This window comes from Plectrocnemia conspersa, unplaced genomic scaffold (genome assembly GCF_051122295.1).
Source record: "Plectrocnemia conspersa isolate PC_06_02 unplaced genomic scaffold, ASM5112229v1 ptg000006l, whole genome shotgun sequence".
In the NCBI taxonomy this organism is placed as follows: domain Eukaryota; kingdom Metazoa; phylum Arthropoda; class Insecta; order Trichoptera; family Polycentropodidae; genus Plectrocnemia; species Plectrocnemia conspersa.
Window position 1 is genome coordinate 9,644,416 of NW_028277170.1, and position 22,958 is coordinate 9,667,373.

At 27.5% G+C, this 22,958-nt stretch overlaps 1 protein-coding gene across 5 annotated transcripts; it reads left to right on the forward strand.

Annotated features, from left to right (window-relative positions):
• The first annotated feature begins 2,869 nt into the window (after positions 1 to 2,869).
• On the forward strand, positions 2,870 to 18,529 carry Clk (circadian locomoter output cycles kaput protein Clock). 5 transcript variants are annotated; one of them, XM_088187995.1, is made up of 12 exons: positions 2,870 to 3,123; positions 9,829 to 9,977; positions 10,198 to 10,379; positions 10,833 to 10,956; positions 12,562 to 12,666; positions 12,739 to 12,805; positions 13,571 to 13,809; positions 13,875 to 14,022; positions 14,493 to 14,808; positions 15,266 to 15,559; positions 17,198 to 17,314; positions 18,175 to 18,529. In XM_088187995.1, the coding sequence occupies exons 1-12, from the start codon at positions 3,083 to 3,085 to the stop codon at positions 18,394 to 18,396; spliced, it is 2,004 nt and encodes a 667-aa protein (XP_088044121.1). In that variant the 5' UTR covers positions 2,870 to 3,082; the 3' UTR covers positions 18,397 to 18,529. The 5 variants fall into 5 exon arrangements, with proteins under 5 accessions (XP_088044121.1, XP_088044123.1, XP_088044119.1 ...); XM_088187997.1 differs by having other exon boundaries at positions 17,204 to 17,314; XM_088187993.1 differs by having other exon boundaries at positions 12,562 to 12,805.
• Positions 18,530 to 22,958: the final 4,429 nt, after the last annotated feature.

The following is a 22,958-nucleotide window of genomic DNA, read 5'->3' on the forward strand; positions in this document are numbered from 1 at the left end:
AAAATAATATTGTTTTTAATTTATTATACTTTTTCGTTTTAATTTATATTTTACTAATATTTACAATAAAGCTAAGCGTGCAAGTTTTTTTTAAATTTCAGTCGCCCAATTGAGCGGAATCGCCCATTTGTCGCGTACCGTAGTACGTGGACCCCCTTCTGCACAACATTTTTTGGCGGATCCCATCCCAACCCTAACCACTTAATTTTTGGCTCAATAATCTCGTAGACACCACGTTTTAATTAATATCGATACAAATGTTTGGCTGATTATTTTAATAAATGGCCCTTCGCATTTATAGGGATTAACATTTTTCTGAGCATATAATGAATAAAAATAGCAAAATTAAAAAATTCTAATTTATAATACATTAAACTCATACAAAACATTTCTTGGTCAAACTTTAATCAAAATAGTTTTTATTATTTATTTAGCTTAATAGATAATTTTTACATCAAACAAATTTTAACTAAACATATATAATATATAATATATAACAAACAGAAAATGGAAAAAAATACTTTAAATTTTAATTTATTTCTTAATGCACAAATGTGTTTCTTATTCCATTTAGGAAACCCGTTATAGTTTTATTTTTGCGGATTGTCCTAGGAATATTATTATAAAAATGAACACCTCCGTACATAATTCCCCTAGCCTTACTCGTTTTCTTATACCTGATTTAATTCCCGATTTTATTTTGAAGGGTTGCGAAGTCAGTCTCGCTGCTCCTCTAAAATGTATTTATGATCTGATTCTCAAAACATCATCATTTCCTGATCTATGGAAATGCATAAAAGTCACCCCTATTCATAAAAAGGGTGACAAAATATATATCAAGAATTATAGACCAGTCGCAGTGTTGTCAGCTCCTGCTAAATTATTTGAAATAATTATTCATAAATATCTCTATAATCACTTTCGGCAAGTTTTGTTAGACCAACAGCACGGGTTTCGTCTTGCCCGTTCCACTGTTACTAACCTTCTGTGGTTCACCAAAATGGTGAAAACTTCTCTCGATGCGGGAATTCAAGTAGACGTCGTGTATACAGATTTTGAGAAAGCCTTTGATAAAGTTTGTCATAGGTTAATATTAAATAAATTGTCGAACATCGGTTGCTCAGATAATTTAACTCGGTTATTCTCGAGTTATTTAAGCAATCGTAGACAGTTTGTAACCTATGGTGAACGATTGTCAAAAGAATATTTTACCCCTTCGGGGGTTCCTCAAGGATCCAATCTGGGACCTCTGCTTTTTGTGTTATTTATTAATGACATAAATACAGCAATCTGTACGCAGATGATTTAAAATTATATAAATGCATTCGATCTGTTGTGGACTCCTCTCTACAAAGTGATTTAGACTCTCTGTGGAGATGGGCTTCCGTTAACCGTCTGCCCTTTAGTGTCGGAAAGTGCCATACTGTATCATTTTCTCGATCTAATTCGCCATCAGCTTATTTCCACCATCTCGGTGGTATCATTTTGACTAGAGAAACTTCCACTAAAGATCTCGGAATCACTTTCGAGAGCAAATGGACGTTATCTCTACACATACACGACGTCTGTGATAAATCTTCCAAGATGCTCGGCTTTGTTATGAGGAATGTCTTTCACTTTGACGATCCGTCAGTTATTCGCATCCTCTATGACACCTTAGTTTGTAGCATTCTTGAATCAGGATCTATAATTTGGAATCCCCGAATAGCCAAATACTCCTTTTTAGTGGAAAAATTTGAAAAAAGGTATTTAAGATACCTTTACAAAAGGACATTTGGTTATTATCCGTACTTATATCCCAGCGCCTTTCTTTTAGGAGCGTTGGGATATGATTCACTGAGTTCTCGCAGAAAGCGGTGCGAAAAAGGTGCTGTCGACAATTTAGCTATTCTCGAGGAATTCCAGTTTTGGGTTCCGGAACATTTTCGAGAATCACGGTTGAGACCGCTTTAGATCCGCACTTGTCGACTCGCCTATAGCTGTGGCCATTCGGCTCCTTAATACTCTGGCAATACATATTGACTTATTTAATGTTAGCTACGAGGATCTGATCCAATTTGTATCATTTAATTGTGATATTTTATATTTTTTTGTTATGTTTAAGTATTGTTATATTTATGTATATATACGTTTTTTATGTTTTATAAATTTAAAATTTGTTTTCAACCATTGTGGCGCATTGGGTTAACCTGTTAGGCCACGATGGTCTTAATTTAATCAAAAAAAAAAAAATAATACCTAACTATCATAGTATTAAATGTATGTACATCTATTAGTAAGGACACTTGAACTGATTTTCGGTTTTTTTATTGATACAGCCAGTTGCGGTCTTTTGCATCATACTTTGCCTTAAAGCAAGTTCTCGTTTTTATTTCTGAAAAAATATACATACTTACTATTCACTGTGTTTTGTTTCCAAATGACGTCGGTGATTGGCGGGTTTCATAATTTCGTTTGAATAACATTCGCGACATAAAATACAGACTTTCTACATCTTTATTGGAATGTATATAAATGAATTTTCGCACGGATTCGCTAATGCATGTGCAAGAGAAAAGGGACATATCTACTCACCATCTTTCGTTGGTGCTAATAATGTAAGATTACTTTTATTTTTATTATTGCTTTCGTAGACCCTCGGTAATGGGTTCACGGACCTTAGTTTAAGAACCGCTACTTTATTGGATAATGTCAATAACTAGTGCAGTGCATCCTAAAAGTGGATTTACTACGATACTCTACACGAGCTCGCTCTCACGGCGTGATTTAATAGGGATAAGGTCTTTGCGAGTGTGGTAGTGGTTTCATTGATTATGTAAAATGATAATACGCGCTTGGCGCATGAGCGGACTTCCAACATTCGCACGCAGTTCACTCGACCACAGAGCGTTGCGGTGTGTCGACGCTCGCGCTTTTGCCTTTGTCGGCAACGACGCTATTGTGACATTGGAGTGTCGTTTGTGCGTCGTCGCGATAACGATGGATCGCGAGAGATAAGGTTTTCACCGAGAGCATTATCGCACTTGTTTCCACCAGCGAATAAAATAATAACATTAGTCGCACGGATACGAAACGCGAAAAAATGCTGGACGATGACGGAGACGACAGAGATGACTGCAAAAGGTACTAATATTACAATTATTATGTTCTGCCACATGTTTTATAGTCATTAAATAGCTCATTACAGTTTAATATTACTTCAGATAATACTGTCAGATCTTGAAGGGTTCAAATGAGCAGCTGATAATACATACTCTTATTTTATTTTTAAAGACGGTGTCGCTAAATTTAAATGCATACAAGTGCAACTAAAATATACATTTATTTACTTTTTATAACAAAGGTAGACCACCTTTTTATTTTAATCTGCATTGATATTAAAATCCAAGCGTAATTGACATTATTAATATTTATATTATAATATATTATTATCTTATACTAAAAATATTATTCTTATATTATAAAAATATTATGATTAAGCTCATGTTATTATAAATTTACCAAACATTGAGATGAGATATTTAGAAGTAGATAATAATGACTATTTAAAAATAATTAGATATACAATTAATTGTTGTAAAATTCCAATAGTCACCACAAAGATAATAAATATGTATTTTTAAAACATTAAAATTATTAAAATTAAAATACATTAAACAGTTAACAGTTTTTCGCAAAATAATTATTTGTAAATTATGCAGTGATAGGCAAAATCTATGCTAATTAAACGTTCAAATGTGCTCAATTCTAATGCATCATGAGCTTCAATTGCTTGATCAAACTGTAAATCAGTTCCCGATTCTTTTTAAATCAAATCTAATATTTATTGTAAATTTGTCAGTAGAGTGTATTCCTGCCATTTTGGACATTGTTAACCTTATCATTGTCATTGCGAACCTTTCAAAATAAACGATTAGCTGTAAAAAAAATCTCAATTCAAATCTGTATTAATCATTTGCCTGCCGAAAGCCGAAAAAGTTTTATTATTGTCATAAAATCTATGTAGGATATAAATAATTTTAATCAAAGTAATCATATTTTTTTCAGATTAAAACCTAAAAATAGAGCAAAAAAATATAAAAATAAGAATGAGAACAATAACGGGATACACTTAAATTTAGAGATGGTGATTTATAGTAGGTTGAATATAGGATTTCAATAATTTAATATAAAAAAAACTTTGACTAAGTTCAAAAAAGTGAATAAATATATATTAAAAATTATATATTTAAGTTTTAATTTATTGCAGTGAGTATAATCTATTGCTTTCGCTTAGCACATACATATTTCTGTGTAAGTAAAATTAATATTGTATAATATACATTATACACAACGAGTTACACACGTATTGTTTCCTGTTTGTGCTATATACAACCTTGATGATCTGTCCAAATCATTGATCTCGTCATATTAGTTTTATAGCTGTACAATATAGTTTAAAATCTTCAAATATTCGAATGATCCACAGGTTTTTAAAATACGACCTTCATAATAGCGGAGAGAAGCCTGACTAGTATTTTTATATTCATTATTATATTTATTGTCGTATATTATGCAAGGTTTATATAGCAATCATTACCTAGCACGACATTTACTCGACTCGGAATTTTAGCAGAATTGTTTTGTCATTGGATTTATCTAATGTTAAGATATTTTGGAATTTTAGTGAAGATTAATTTTTTTCACATTTATTATAGATTACGTAATGGTGTACTTGTATATTGTACTAATATTATGTAATCCCGAAATAATTGTCATAATGTGGTTGTTAATGCCTGATTACTTTTTTTGATACATATGTATTGGTGCACATCTAGATTATACATATTGAGAAAGCATTTTTCACGAGAATAGTTAAAACATAGAGTAAACTAAAATAAACTATTTACTGTATCGTGTAAAATGTTTTGCAATGAAAATAATAATGGATTTTAATAAGTATGGATTTTCACCCAGAAATTTTTCAAAAAAAAGAAGATTTCCATTTCCCGAAAATATCTGAACCATAACCGTGAAAAGGACATGGTATTGATAAATATTTTCAATTGCAAATTCATGTAAGATGACCAAATTAAAACCAGTATTATAAAGTTTTATAGACGTAGTATTATTTTTTTTCATCTAGAGATCTTCACACACTAAATTTCTTAAGAATTTTAGAACTAATTGGTATATAATAAGGTAACACGACAACATATCTAGTTGAAGATAAAAATATGAGTTGTTGTGGCATTCTCAAAATTAATTTATTAGCTTGTGTGCTGAAAAAGTACTTCAAACAACATTAGAACAAATAAAATAAGTGATTTTTAATAGAATAATAATAGTTGCTACCCCAGATATATTTTATACAATGAACAAAATGTTTTTATTCTCAGATATACATATACATATATCACCAAATCAAGATTTGAATGAATTTGAAGTTCATGAACGATACATCGAGTTCATGACAGAAAAAACTGAAAAAAAAATGTATTCAAGATTACCGTTCACAAGGCAACTATAATGGTCCGAATATGTGTGGCCAAATAAACGGTTTTAAGTCTCGAATTTTAGAGAAGAACAAAAGTGCCATATTTTCTCCCTGCGGTGTACATTCTTTAAATTGAGTAGGAGTCAATGCCGCGAAAATAAACTTTTTTAGATATGTAGAAAGCTTCTATTGTTTTTTCATTTACAGCCCTGCTCGGAGGGAAGTGTTGAGAAAATACGTACCATCATCCCTTTAAAATTGATTAAATGCAAAGTGGAATGAAAGAATCCAAGCCATGCGACCAATTGTTAAACATTATCTTGGAGTACTTTAAGTATTAGATGTTTTTCACGGCTATAAAAATAACTCCATCAGCTCTGAATACAACGGAAGCTTTTAAAAAATATTTTAATAATGATAGTGTTTCAGCACAAAATTTTGTTAGTATTATTAGGATAAAGGTTTTTGTATAAATTGAAGGAATATCCTTCATTGAAAAATTATTTTTTGGGAGACTCTTGGAAAATTATTTTTCAAGAAAAAAAATTAGAGTCCGATATTTTAGGAGAACTAACAATCAATGAAAAGTTGTAGAAAGTGAAGAATATTTTAGAATTTCTATAATTTTTACTGCTTTAGAGTTTATTATTAGCGATTTGAAGCAGCGAATGAAATAAACTAATTGTTTTCACCAATTTTTGATAATCAAAATTCAGACGGTAACCATATTGATCAATCTTTTTGACAAAGAATTATCATACGATTTAATAGAAGAACTTATTCATTTGAAAAAAAATCATAAAACAATTGTAACTAATTGTATAAATAAATATGTAAATAAAAATATAAATAATTGTGTAAGCAAAAATTTAAATAATATTAAATCATTATGTAAATTGTATTTAGCCTAAATTAACAATTTTATTTAAAATCTGTATATTATCAGGTAATCATATATCCAAAAACTCCCAAGTGCTTATTGTAAAAAAATGATTTATTGATTTTTTAACTATTTTAGTTCACGTAGAAAAGTTGCATGTTTTAATTTTAAAATTAGTTATTTTATTTTATTAAAATAAAAATAAATAGTGTAACTATTTTGTTTTAAAAAATCGGCATTTCAGTAATAGGAGGGGGTCCGTGTCCCGTCCATGTCCTCATCATCCATGAACATCTGTTCCTCGCCTCCAGGAAACCATTATTCAAGTTGTGGTATAAGACATGTTTCAATACATTTTTTACTTGACGAATCGTATTCTCGACTATGCAAAGACGACTTCTTCCTATCCCAGAAATTACTAACAAAATTATGATCGAAGGTGGGTGCTTAACAGAAAACATAATACATTCTGAAATGCGTTTTGCTCATGGCCTTCGTTGCGCAAACTTTGTTTTCTCCATCAAAACTAGAATCAGGATAAGCACACCTTCAAATAGAAAAATATGCTTTAAATAGGGGCTATTTTATTCGTAACATAGTTGACATCAAAACAGCACTATTACCTTTTTCCAATACTCTATGCTTCCTAAGCATTGTCGAAGTTTTAATTTTCGGGCCGACTTACTCGCCACCAACTCCAATTCTATAATATCAACCGACGCCCTATAGTTCGCTGGGAAGCTGTTATACCTTCATCGGTTATGTTTTTAGTCAATAAACAAACTGGTAATTTTTGGTTTTAATACAAATATTGCGAATCTTCCTGTCAGTTCTAGGGGTTGTAATGCGGCGCCTTCCACAACCCTTTCTTCTTAGGTCTAAGGTGACCCCAGAGTCTATTTTTTTCTTGATACTCTTCACAGAACTTTTCGAGACGCAAACTGCCTTTGCAATTTCATATTAAGATAGAAGAAAAAATATCAAATGTCCAAATTTCTTCGAGTGTTTTTCTATTTTAATTAAAAAATAAATATATTTATCCAATTTAAAATCGGTTACAAATGAACACCTATGCGTATATAATACGAAAACATGCAAACCCACCGATATATTGATTAAAATCACGTTTCGAAGATTAACCGCAAATTCGAGTTTTTGTGTTATATTCGAACACAAAAGCTCACGGCAGAAAAACGACAACAAATGATATATGAAGTGGAAATGCAAGTATGCTAATAACTTCCCAGTAATGTCAGTAAGAATTAACAACAAAATCAATATTGAGTTAAAACATAATTGAGCTGCCTTTACGTAAAAAAAAATATATTTCGCTTGGGTCTAATAATATGGAAAGGTATTTTTTTTAGATAAATTTCCGATTAAATTTTTTGAAGCAAGTAAAAATATATTAGAGCTATTTGTAGCAATATTTATTGTCTTTTCTTTGAATTAGTTTTTTTTATATAATTTAATAATTTGGAACTGATCTCACTCTAGTTCAATTTTGTGTGGTTTAATGATGATGTTAAAAATGCTATAAAGAAAAGAGATGAGTAATACAAAATTTTTCAAATATTAAAAACAGAACAAATAGAATATAAGGTCTTTAATGAAAAATGGAAAACATACACACAATGTAGAATGTATAGTATTATATAAAAGAAAATACACACAATGTAGAATGTATAGTATTATATAAAAGAAAATACACACAATGTAGAATGTATAGTATTATATATAGTATAGTTTTAAGATGGTTTAATAATTACTTATATAAAAGAAAACAAAAAGTTAAAATAAATAATGTATATTCTGAAGAGAAATTAGTGTCTTATGGAGTACCACAAGGGTCTAAATTGGGACCATTGTTATTTGTTTTGTATATTAATGATATAGTTAATAACGAGAAAAAATGTAAAATTCATCTATTTGTGGATGACACATTAATGTATTGCATAGGTGATAACATTAAAGAAATTGTAAATAATTTAAATAATGAATTAAGTATATTAGAAATATGGTTAAAGAATAATGTACTTAAATTAAATGAGAATAAAACTAAATGTATGTTTATTAATTATAAAAATGTGTTAGATAATAGTACCAAAATAGTAATAAATAACTCTAGTATAGAAATAGCGGATAATATAAAATATTTAGGAGTAATTGTTGATACAAAATTAAATTTTAAAGAACATTGTAATTACATATTAAAAAAAATTAGTAGAAAAATAGGTTTATTATCTAGATTAAGAAATATATTAAGTATAAATACAAAAAAAAAAAATTACAATAGTATATAATATTGCCCTATTTTAATTATTGTGCAACACTATTAAATATGTTAAATAAATTAGACAAACAAATGTTGCAAAAATTACAAAATAGGGCAATGAGAGTAATCTTAAATAAAAATAGATTAACTAATTGTAAAAGTATGATTGATAGATTAGAATGGTTGAATGTTCAAGAAATATTGAGTATGAATGTTTTAGTATTTATATATAAGTTAGAAAATAATATATTACCAAAATATTTTAATAAGTATTTAATAAGAAATAAAGATGTACATAAATATAATACTAGAAATAGAGAAAATTTAAAGAAAATTAAGTATAAGAAAACGAGTACGGCTAGGGGAATTATGTACGGAGGTTTTGATTTATATAATAGTCTTCCAAGAGAAATCCGAAACAGCAAAAATGTAACGGGTTTCATAAATGGAATAAAAAAACACCTTCGTACATATAGAAATAAATTATAATATTAAGACTTTATTATTGTATATTTTCATTTTTTCTTTCTGTTATGTATTTTTTATATATTTTTATATATGTTTACTAAATTTTTTAGATGTAAAGATTAGCTATTAGGCTAAATAAATTAATAAAATAATAATAATAACTGTTTAGTATAGTAAAATCGTTTACTTGCCTTTGTAAATCGTACATTATGTTATATATTTTTATATATGTTTACTAAATTTGTTAAATGTAAAGATTAGCTATTAAGCTAAATAAATTAATAAGATAAATAAATAAATAATAAATTGATAAAAATAGAATATGAATTCACTCTTTAATAAATTACGATTTATTGCTGCCAGTCGTCTTTGTGAATTAAAATCTATTGATTTATAAATATAATTAACGACTTGAGCTAAAAACTACATTTTAATTTACCCGTAAAAATTAAGAATTTTTTAAAATGAGTGTGCTAATGTGATTATTTTTTTTGGGGTGATATTTCAATATTAAATATAATTGAACCAATCAACTGAAAATATATCAAATATCAAAATAGCAAATGTAAAAATTCTATTTGAACAGTATTAATTATTTTTATCAGTTTTAATACTAGTAAGAATGAATTCTTTTTTATGTTACTTTTGTATATCATTTTTTCTTAAGTAATATTCATATAAATTTGTATGTAATATGTATTGTAAAAACACCTATATTTTTTGTTACAGAAAAACTCGAAATCTCAGTGAGAAGAAGAGAAGGGATCAATTTAATACGTTGGTCAACGAGCTTAGTGCTTTAATATCTAGTAATAATAGAAAAATGGATAAATCCACAGTATTAAGATCGACGATATCATATTTAAAAAACCATAACGGTATATAAGTTTTATTTGTTTTTTATTGTAGTTTATTTCAATGAGTGTGGGTTTTATGAAACATTTTAAAAATAAAATTTGAGAAGTTTTGTTTGTGCCAATGCTTTCAAATCTTACTTCCCATTTAATTAAACAGTTTTTAGTGTATCACCTATACATTATTAATTCTTAATTTAGATAGTCAATTCAATTTTAAAAACTTATGAGTGCGAATTTTCAGAAATATCAGATAGATCAAGAGTAAATGAAATTCAAGAAGATTGGAAGCCATCTTTTCTTTCAAACGAAGAATTCACGCATTTGATTCTGGAAGCTTTGGATGGATTCATAATGGTATTGACATCATCGGGACGCATCAATTACGCTTCGGAGAGCATCACTTCACTCTTGGGCCATTTACCGGTCTGTACAATTTATATGTATGTGCTACGAATTGCACGCGTACTTATACATAAGATACATACCAAAATATATATTTTTGCGAAGTATGTGTGCATGTATATATATACATATATATATAGTACATACACGCGTGTATGTTTTTATCATTTTATCATGCGTTATATTTTTAAATTGCGTTATAATAATATTATTTTACTTTGTTGACTATTTGCGTATTTATATGTGTGTATGTATTCGAAAAAATATTAATTTTGATTTAGTTACTCGTATATATTTTATTAGGATAAATTAATACAAAGGTTCAATATTGTATTTACTTTTTTAATATATACGATTTATTCCATAGTCTCACAAATACGTAATATAAATTTAGATTGTGGTCATCAAACTCATTGAGTAACGTAGCTACATTCCAGATTTAAATTACATGTTTTTTGTATTATTTGTCAACAGACCGACTTATTAAAAACGTCCATCTACGAAATTACGAATGATGTCGATAGACCAAATTTATTCAGTTTCCTCTCAAACCCTAAAGGTTCACCTAGCGGACCTATGGCAAAATCAAATGGTGAAGGTAATGACTTGAATATTTATACATTACTATTGTCCCCTTGATGCAACTATACTATCTAAGATTAATTATCAAAAGAGACGTACAGTTATTTTACAACATAGAAAATTTTTAAATCTAAGCTTAGCTTTTTAATGTGTAACAGTCAATGTATTTAACATATGTATTAAAAGCATTTTTTATATTACCTAAATCCGAAATGTATGTTAAAATATAAATATTTTTATTTCAATGAATTAAGATGTAATTTCATTCTTAAGACAAATTTCACGGTCATTTTTTTAATTTTATTAGCAATAACTGTAAATAATAAATTCAAAATATATCGATAGCCCCCTTTCCTCATCGTCTGCATTTTAATTTTTTTTCTTCTAAGACGTGTTGCATTGATCGAAATAAATGGTAATCGGAAAGAGCAATGTCTGGAGAATATGGCGTATGAAATTAAATATTTAAGCCAAGTTTCTGAATTTTATCTAGAGTAAATTTCGCCACATTTTTTACTTTTTTATGCAAACGATCCTACTGATGACAAAATAAGCTTGCTGGTATTATTTAGCAAAGTTTAAGATATGGTGTTATTTGGCTAGGTTTATGACACAATGTTTCTACAATCCCACCATACACATAAAATAACTTATTTTACAGTGAGCTTGCGCTTCGAGGTAGGATTGCTACTTGAACATTGGATAATCACTGTCTTCTACCACAATTATTGTCGTAAAATACCCGTCTTTCATATCCGGTTATCAAATATTCGAGAAAAGGCGACCAGTTTCTCGATCCAGAAGCTCTTGCAATATGTGGATTCTATCTGTGGAGAACTAATCACATTGTCTCCAAGTCTTTGTAATCTTCCTATTGTGTATATAAATATTAAGATTGGACCGGTTTAATTTCTCGGCCAGCTGATAGATAGCTTGAGTAGGATTTGCTTTCATTTCTGCAACCAGGACACCATCGTCTATCTTTGCTCTTTGCCCACATCAATGACTATTATTGATATCGTAATTTTCCGTTTCTTTGATAGTTAAATATATATAATGAATACATTATGTGGCTGTAGTTGCTGATTTTTTCATATAACATACAATTTCGTATATATTGCTCACATGGTATAAATTATACCATTGTAAATTTTGGGATCAATTCTTTTTAAATATCGAAATGTAGAGTGCAGATGTGTACTTACGCAAATATAAAAAAAATCACTCTAGTATGACCGACTAAATTACTAATAACTGTTAAAACTTAAATTACAAAAACAACAATTCGAGATTACTAATATATATAATTTTATAATAAGTGTTGCTTAACCTAAAACATAGTGTGCAATTTGTACGTATATTAAGTTTCATTTTTTTTGATTTCAACAATTTTGACTCTGTCTATTTGTATCTGACTGACAGATTCCCGATACTAAAATTTAATTAATCCTTAACTAAAACTTTAAATGCATGCATTGACAAGAATTACTACTTTAGCTGTAACATATACACGCCTAAAACATACTCATCATAACTAACTTTTTATGAGCCTTTTTGTTAGCCAATATATAATCACTTTTACATTATTACATTATTTTTTTTTACTTTTCTTGGTTTTTAGCTTTGTTTTTAGATCATGCTATATTTGGATGTCATGTGAGAAGAGGGAATTTGGATTTCCGCGAAGATATTACTTATGAATTCGTCCAATTCACGGGATACTTTAGTACGTACATTGTATATTTAATTTGTATTAATAAATGTCTTACTAAAATTTATTTCAATTTGTTTTTAGCAGGAAGTAATGTAAAACAACAAGAGTTAGACAATCGATTTGGTCTTAGTACGGATGACTCTGATTCTAGGTAACTAATATAATAATAAACAGTTAATTTCTAACTAATTTATCAGAAAACACATGTATTTATTTATGTAAATGATGATGCAGTTATTTATTTATATTTTTGTGGAAAAATATATGATTTTGAAAACTTATTTAAGTGTGCTTTTAATAAAATATTACATTTTAAAAGGCAGATTGCATTTTATAATTAAAAAAATAATTAACATGTGTATTACAAATATAAGCTATTTTGATTACTGTTTCAGGTAAATTATTATAACATATTAGCATACTATCCACTTGTTTTTTTTACAATACTTTAATATTCATTTTTGTAGTGTATTTATGTACAGCTACTACTCTTCTCAAATGTTTAGTAAATTAATTAGAAAACTATGTAATTGTAAGCTTTTATCTAATTTATATATAAATACAAAAATCTATATCGAAATATAAAGTCAAATTTATTTATTTATTGTTTATTTAAAATATAATTGATTTCATTTCTGCATCTCATTATTTTTTTATTTCATCCTATTTAGCTTTAAATAAGTAATGTTACAATTTTTTAAAGTCTTGATATAAAAGATATTTTGTTGTATTAAATTTATTACAACAGCAAAACTTTCATTCCAATATTTACAAATTAAATTAATGTATATACATTTATATGTATATATTTACATATGCATATACAATAAAATTCACGACTCAATTTTGCAATGATACTTTATTTCTAAATATTATTTATTATTTATGTCTAAATTACCCGATTGTTTAATTTCAGATCGGTGTTTATTTGTACTGGTAGATTACAAACGCCACAGTTAATCCGTGACATGTCAGTGGTAGACTCTTATAAAAGCGAATTTACATCTAGGCATAGTTTGGAATGGAAATTTTTATTCTTGGACCATAGAGCACCGCCCATAATAGGATATTTACCTTTTGAAGTTCTAGGCACATCGGGATATGACTATTATCATTTTGATGACTTAGAAAAAGTTGTCAATTGTCATGAATCACGTAAGTCAATTAATCTATTAAACAAAAACAATAACAAATAAAATTACTGATAAATTATTATATAGTGATGCAGAAAGGAGAAGGGACCTCATGTTATTACAGATTTTTAACTAAAGGACAACAATGGATATGGCTACAGACAAGGTTTTATATTACGTATCACCAATGGAACTCAAAACCAGAATTCGTCGTTTGTACACATAGGGTTGTAAGGTAATTATATTATTATTTCTTCTTGATCAAAAGCCATAATCTTCATACGCAGCTCTTTTAACGTAGACTGAATCCCTGTGGTACTTCAGAAGAAACGAAGTACTAATCGGAGCGACGATTTCTATAGCTATGAGATAATAAAAATATAAGAAGATTTAAAAATATATCATACTTATAAAAGTGCTATATTTTATAAACATAAAGATAACCAGATAACCAGAATCTATAAAGATTTATCCAATGAAAATTAGTTGTGGTCATAATATTCTTAATGGATATCAAAACGAATATTAAAGGGAAACTCGTTGTCTTTCATACTTTGACAGACTGTAACAAAATATCTAATAAATCAAGAATTGTATTATTTGCCAAAAATTTTAACATCGAAAAGTATAATTATAGTGTGATATGTCTACCGTAGATATTGTACATATAACTAAGTATTATTATAATACATTTTTCTCTTTCAGTTCTCAAGATGTTTTTAATAGTTTACAAAAAGAACCAGAACACTGCAATCCAGTTAATTCCGCTAAAATCACTGAAAGTTTTGAAACACTAGGCTCTAACGAATATGTGCAGCATGGAGAATCATACACACCGAACCCATGTAAAAAACGTTCTTCGAAATATAAATACTCTTTAGTTTCCGACACGAGCGGCTATAAGAAAAGATTTAACAAAATATCACACAACGCCAATATATCTACCAATAGATCTGATTCTGCTTCGTTATCAGCGAAATCTTTAATGTCTATAAGATCTTCTGTGACACATAAAAGTGCTGTAAGTATATTTTTAAGTTGTATAACTGTCGTTTTTTCAAATTTTCTTCATAGATTGCATTAAAAATAATACTAATTTTATGGCTTTAGTTTCTGCATTCGATTAAATACAATAGTCATATAATGATATTGATAGGCAATTTATATAATATATCCTACTAACTGATTTTATAAAATACAACATATTATTGTCACGCGTCATGATAGATTGATTTTAAACAATCGAGTAATTCTAAATATTCAGGATTTGATTGCTACATTTTTAATCAAATTAAGTCTTATACAAAATTACATTGTTTTATGGTTATAAATATATAATACATATACAACTTTTATGTATCATACTATATACATACAATAATATTGTTGTATTTAAGTATATAATATAATACTAAGGACAATAGTTCTGAGGATTTTTATAAATTGAATAATATTAATATGTTGCTAATCTATTCCAGAGTTCTTTAATAATCCATTCAACGAAGCTAAATCAAAGATCGCACACTTCAGAAGTTCCCAATATGATATCGCAACCGCTTCCGCAGTATCATCAGCTTCAACCACAGCTTCCTCAAAATTTCCAACCAATACATCATCAGCCCGAACAGCACATCGTACAGTATTCCAAGCCGCAGCAATTTCTGGCTGTTCCTGTGCCCTCTGTGATTAGTTTCCCAGCAATACAACCGATTGCCGCGCCGCAAGAGATTGGCATCATGATCGCACCCAATCAGTCGCAGATGCAAGATCAGGTGCGGCTAGTTTTACATTTTGTGGCATACTAAGAAAAAATAGTATGCCACAAAATTATATTCGGGCATTTGCATGAATCAAGTATAAGATTTACCATTTAATTGGTGAATTAATCTATTATATAAGGCAACATCATAAATGACGATAATATTAATTATTTCCAATTTTTTTGTATTATAGATTTAATAAAATATGTGTATAGATAGTATTTGCTGCTGAAAACAGCATTATAAATTAAAAGAGTGTGATAAACAGGCACGTGAAGTGTATGATGCCTTAATTTTTGAGTCATGTATAGCTCGAGAATGATTACTTTTAGTTTTAAAGTAATCGTTCTTTAGCTTATATTTGCTTTTCATATTGTAAATTAGAGTAAGAAGTTTTTAAAGTTAATCCCTGCCAATTATAGCAAAAATTAAATTAATCACTAATTAATAGTAAAAATATAATTCAATACAAGACGTGTAAATAATGACATACACTTTGATTAATGTGTAATATGTGTATATAATAATTTATTCGTTGCTATGCGAATTTATTTTTAATAATATAAAGTTAGTTTATTAAACCCGAACATTAGCAGTAGTTAATTTGTTGGTCCTAACAGTCCGAAAACGGATTCGTTACGAAATCAAAGACGTAACAAAGTATATTTTTTTCATCCGCTGATGACGAAGATTTCTATTATATAATTTAAATTAGAGAGGGGTGTTTTAGCTGTTTTCGGAAATTTTATGGAAATGTTACCTCTGCGAACTATGACCTAATTGAATAGTATTTCTTTTATATATGGTTTTTCCTTTCAATAGAAAATAATTTTTAAAATCTCGCTTTTATTGTGTTTACGCAATTGTTTACCAAACGCTTTTTAAATTGAAGGTTATTAGGGTGACGATTTTTACAAATACCAACCAGAAAATTAATTGAAATTTTTTAATCGAATACAGGGAAAAGAAGCGTGTATTTGTTTTTGTTGATAGCAAAAGTTTTAACAAAAATAATCTAATTGAAAATTTTCATAAGATAAAATAAAGACAAACAATTTTATAATTGTACGTTATGTATAATAATGAAAGCTTAAGTTATTCCCACTATACATGTCGAATTAAAAATTTTGAATGACTACAAACTAATTAGTTTAAAAATTGCTGAACGTTCTTTCAGCGTGTTAAAACGCATTTAACACATTTGAGAAATTCGATTTGGCTAGACACACTAAATTTTCTTGCTGCAGTATCAATCTTAAAAATGTATAAAATTATTAAAATTGAAAATTGTAATATAAACAATAATTTTTAAGCTTATAAATAATATAAAAATACATATTTTTCAATACTTGACTAAAATTAGTTTTCTTCATATATTTTTCCTAATATATCTTCAAAGTTAATAATCATTTTACCATTTTTCGATTTAACAATATTCTTTATTTTTGTTATCGACTATCAGCGATACAATAAAATAAGGTTTAATTTTTTCTAATCTTAAGTCTTTTAAACTCGTATTATTTTTAATTATAAAATTTATTTTTTACACTTTATCTTATTTTGTATTTATTTTTGTGGTATATTTTATATCTTTTCTGTCTTTTAAATTTGTTGCGAATTTTATGATCCTATATCAATTTCATTTGATAGTTGCAGAACAAACATGAAGAACTGAAGCAAATGATTAAATTGCAAAAAGAAGAGTTGCGGAGAGTTTCAGAACAATTGGTCATGGCTAGATACAGCTTATTACCGCCATTAATCAACGTAAGTAATTTCCTGTATTTTTATTTAATTATCTTGTCATCACTATAAATTATAATAAGAAAATAATTATTAGTAACTCGTACCTCATTTTAAGCATGTATATTATTTTTCTGTATGCCTAACTTTGTAATAAACGTATATATAAAAAAATTAATAGTGTAAGACAGTTAATTAAAAACTATACAAATTATATTTTAAATCAACTTAATAAAAAAAATATTTATAATTTAAACTATTTACCATGTTGAACGACGGAGTGACAAATATTATTGTTAGTAATCTGGAATCTGGAGTTAGCTAGCCGAACTTCATACGGTTCAATATTAAAAATTACCATTTTGAAAAATATCGTAATTTTCATTTTTAAGTCACAAATAAAAAAACTTAGCTTTTGATTATCCATAAAGAGAAACAAGGGATCGATTAATTTTAGCACAGCGAATCATGCATTTAGGATTAGGAATCAATACATTTCAAAAACGTTACGTGATCATGAAATTATACATGATTAAATTACACAAGAAAGAAATTACACATTCAATAGATTTCAGTAACATGTTTAACCCTTGTAGGCATATAAAATATCAGAATGGTGATAGTGAAATAATGGAATTTATTGGGGTGTATTTTTTTCATTGTGTAAATCTTTACATTTGTAATTTCTTTCTTGTATAATTTTATCACGTGTAATTTAATTCTAAAACCTTTAAAAAATCATTTCTGTGACTGAAACCTTTTAAACTCTGCAACTTCGTGAATATTTCATATTCCAAACTGAAACAATATTTAATACAATATAATTCATATCATTGATATAAAAATTTGGTAACTTTCAACTAATTAAAAACGTTGTTTTTTAGGTTTCTGTACCATACAACGGAATTGAACAGGGAGCAAACATAGTATTAAACGAAGTACCGGAAGTGCATTACGCCCAAAATCTGGTGGCGGTGCAGCCTCCAAGACAAATGGTAGAGCATCATCAAAACATACAAGGGCAAAATAATTTTATCCCAATGCAAATGTCGCAGCACCAGGCGCAACTGTTGTTTTCGTCGTCTGATATAATCAACCAAAACTAGATGCAAATTTTATGTTGCTCTCTAACAAACGAAAAAACTGAAAAATAGTATATGAAACAGTCGAGTTGAAAACGAATCAGCCTAAAAATATGCGTCGGTCGAGATAAGATGTAGATTACACCCTGACAATGACCCCAACATTGAAGGTCGAAAAGCCGGCAAGAAAAAGGCGCGACATGCAAGCAAGCGTTGAATTTCGAACAATGACAATAATATCATAATAATATAAATATATATATATATATATATATATATATATATATATATATATATATATATATATATATATATTTAAGCATATGTATTAAAATTAATATTTTACCTGTGAGATGTTATATACTATTTATAAGAACCTGAAAATAACATAAATTGACATTATATAGTATGAGCCAGAGAGACCTGTTGACTTAGATTTAGAGTTTTGATTGTTGTTGATTCTTCAACCAAGTCTTTTTGGTAGCCATGGAGAAGATTTTTGCCACAAAATCGCAGAAAAGTGTAAAGTTATATTTTTAGTAAATTAAGTTAACAATATTGCCAGATATCTCTGGCTCTCCTGCGCATAAGGCGTTAAGAATATTAAGGGCGAACTTGAAAACTTAGAGCAATTAGGAATATAAAGAATTACTAACTATTTTATCAATATTTCGATTCGCCCTTAATATCTTTGAAGCTACATGTTGGAAACACTATAACATATTATATTATGTACTAGTGTACGTATAAATATGTATATTTGTTAAAGGGTATTTTAATTTTAATACTAAATATTGACTATAGTACTCATGTAATGATGTCAATATATACATAATTATTTATGCATGTATAAGTTCTAAGCTATTATATTTTTTATATTTATGAAAATAGTGCAATTTATCATGTGCAGCATTTATTTTAGGTATTAACCTAAACAAACATCAATTAGGGGAACACAATTTTCATAATATTAAAAAAAAATATATAGAACCAATACTTGGCCTTGACAAAATAAACGGAATACAGAGCGAATGGTTTTTCGATACTTACGAATAGTATTTTCGATATTGTGATACGTTTTTTATTTTAATATTAAAATATATCTGTCTCTTTTTTACTATTATAATAGACATATTTATGTAAATATCATGTTGTCAAATGGTGTGAACTAATTCTTTAAATTTAATTTGAACTGATTTTTATTTATTAGGGTGATATTATTTAACATATTATAGATATTTCATTAATTTAATTTTATTGTTATTTTAATTACATGTATCATATTGGTTTAACTGTGATTTTTTTACCTTAGATGGTACTCTTTAATACCAATGTTAATTTATATATAACTCATTTTCGAGTTTAACTTTTAAAAAAAATTAAGTTTTTTATTATTATTATACCTTTATGTATACCGATTGAAAAAATATTGAATGTTAAATTAAATTATACTGAATGTGAAATTAGTACATAGTAAATGTTGTTAAAATATTTTTATGGTGTTATATTATATAAATATTAAATTTCTTGTACATAATTGATTTTTTTTTAATAAGTGCTAAATACATATAAATATATTATTCGACCATATTAAGACATACCATTATCACATACAAGCAACAAACGATAAAGAATCTTTACCGCGCAGGTTAAATTATTTTTTCTAAAACACAATTTTAATTATCAAAAAAAGTTTTTTTAATCATTAATTTCAATAATTAAATAATTGTTTCGGTTTTGTTATAATACGTAGTATTTCATTTTAACTGATTATTTTTAAAAGCAAAAAACAAATAATAATATGCTTAAGCTTTATATGAATTAACCCTAATATTTTTTAATATATCAATATTTTATATGAATTATAACTAATGTCTTTATTTCCTACATTCATCAAAACATCTTTTTAACGCGGGTGAATCGCTCATTAGGGTTTTATCAGTACAATTATTAATCAATCATATTTCTCTTTGGTCTTACAGCCGATCTCTCCATAATAAATTTATTGGAATATTTATTGTGATGATTCTTCAATCTTTCCATGAAGATATTTCTGTCTTACAATTTCTAGTTTTATCTTGCTATTTTCATTTTTATGTCTTTCAAGCATTCTATATTGAAGTATCTTCAGATTGTAGTACCGCAAGTCTAAATTGACTTAAGAATGTATTTGTATTATAGCAGCTTATTCTTCACTGTAAATAAGAAGTTTTACCTATTAGCTAATTGTGTTTTCTTAGTTGCTTTATTTTACTCAGAATATGGGTTTTCTATGTAAGCCTACTGATGAGGTCCATCCCCGAATACCTAACACCGTCCGATTGTGAATTTAATGCGTTATTAAATCGGACGGGAGTATATGTTTTCTTTCTCATGTTAAACGTAAAATAAACAGACTTTAGCTTATTTGCATTTATTCTCCAAATACACAAATATTATTGTATTTACGATGACGAGGTACAATTTTGATTTTATATTTTAAACCATACTTTTTCATACCTTTATTTTCAGAAAGACAGTCGAAAAATATTTCTTCTGCTGATTTGTTTTTAATAATCTCGTTCGCCACTATATGCATTTGCTCAATTATGCCGAATTAATGACATCTCTCGTTTCTATAGTATTGGATTAATTTCACGTGGCAGTAGCATCTATAACATTTATGATAAAGTAGCCAAAATTCAGACAATAAGATACCACGTCTCTTGGGTTCTTTACTGGTTTTAGAATTAGGATAAATTGTGTCCAATGGCGAATTTATTTTGATAAGGGCCCAAGGCGTTACAAATTACTGGGGGGCCCTACATATGTATATAGAATATGTATACAAATATAGAGGTCCCGGTTTTAAACCTAACCCCTCTTCCCTTATTTCACATAAAATATTTCCCAATTAGGATAGATATTTTTATATTATATTATGTATGATGTATAAAATAAGATAAACAAAAAAATTAGAAAATGGAATTTTATAATAATAAATCTGTCCGATAAAAACCACGAGAACGTGGATGCTGGTATTATAAGAAATGAATCAGTTAGTATGTGATAGATAATCTGTTACATATTATTGACATTAAAAAATAAAACATACCGACGACATTAAAAATAGATCCAACGAAAACTAAAAAATCATAAAGTGATTATAAAAAGGGTGTAAATAATTTAAAATGATATTACATAAATTATGTATTTATATGAATTAAAAATATTGTATATTAATTATATCAGTAAGTAAAACCAAATTACAGGGAGAATTATATTCAGTAGTATATATAAATACATTTTAATTCTTAATAATATCTTTAGATTCACCATAACTGAAATTTGCTAATTACATAAAAAAATGACTTATATTTTTTAATATTATACAAAAATAATTATTTATTGCCTGCCCCTGCTAAATCAAAATCATCCCAATTTATTATAATCCAATCGCATAATTTTTATGTTATGTATATGATTGATTGATAATTTCAAGGAATATTTTATAAAATCGATCGTTAAATACAAAATAAATATACTAAGTATATTAAATTAATCAGTTGATTACAACTCAAATCTTGGAAGAATTCAATGTAAAAAGCTGAGAAACGTTGAAAATACAAGAAAATATTATTCTTTCATAGCATTACGTAATTATATCGATAAAAATAAATTTCTTTTAAAATCAGATTTTATTTTAAGTGAATTTAATTTCATATAAAATATAGCAATTATTAAAAAAATCATCATCAGAGAAAATAAATATATTGAAAATTATTCGATGGTCGACTGTAAGCAATCAATTATTGTTTTGTACATTACAATAACACAGTAAGATTTTCTTTCTTAATAAATTTAAAAAAATGATGAAAATACAGCACGTAATCATTTTTATACATGGTAGCTAAATTTAAAATAAAATCGTTTATTTCGTCTATATGGTTAAAAAATCGTTAAAAATGCTTTAAAATTTTAGTATTGAATCACCTAAACGAATGACTCGTTTTATTAATTCGTTCCAATGTTTAGTCCCACAAAATTTTAAGTGCATATTCATATTTGTCAAAATACTTGACAAGTTTTTTTGCTCGTACTTTTGTTACTGATTTTAAGAAGATCATATTTGATTGTTTTGTAGTTAAAGCACAGGACAAAAACTGTATCTGCTCTTGTTGACCATCAAGTGCTTTTATATTTTGTGATTCGTATTGCTAAAACTATTAATCTGTAGATTCCAACGATGTATGCATGTAGAAAAAGAAACGTAAATGCTTTGAACAACTTCGAAATAAAGTACTGCTTCTAAACAAGCCTTTGCAGCACAATTCCCACTTAAATTGACGATACGATTCGAACATGGAATGAAAATGGCGAATTTATTTAATTTTAATTCTCGATTGCAAGTTGTTATATCTGCCGGATATATAAACAGCATTATAATAAGATTGACTGCGACAATATTTTAAATCTAAAGAAAAAATATTCAATATTTTTAAGACTTGATCTTCTAAATATTCAGCACTGTGATTCACAATTTTAAAAACTCCTAATAACCATTCTCTTTTATTCTCTTGAGCGTTAATATATATTAAATTGGTCTA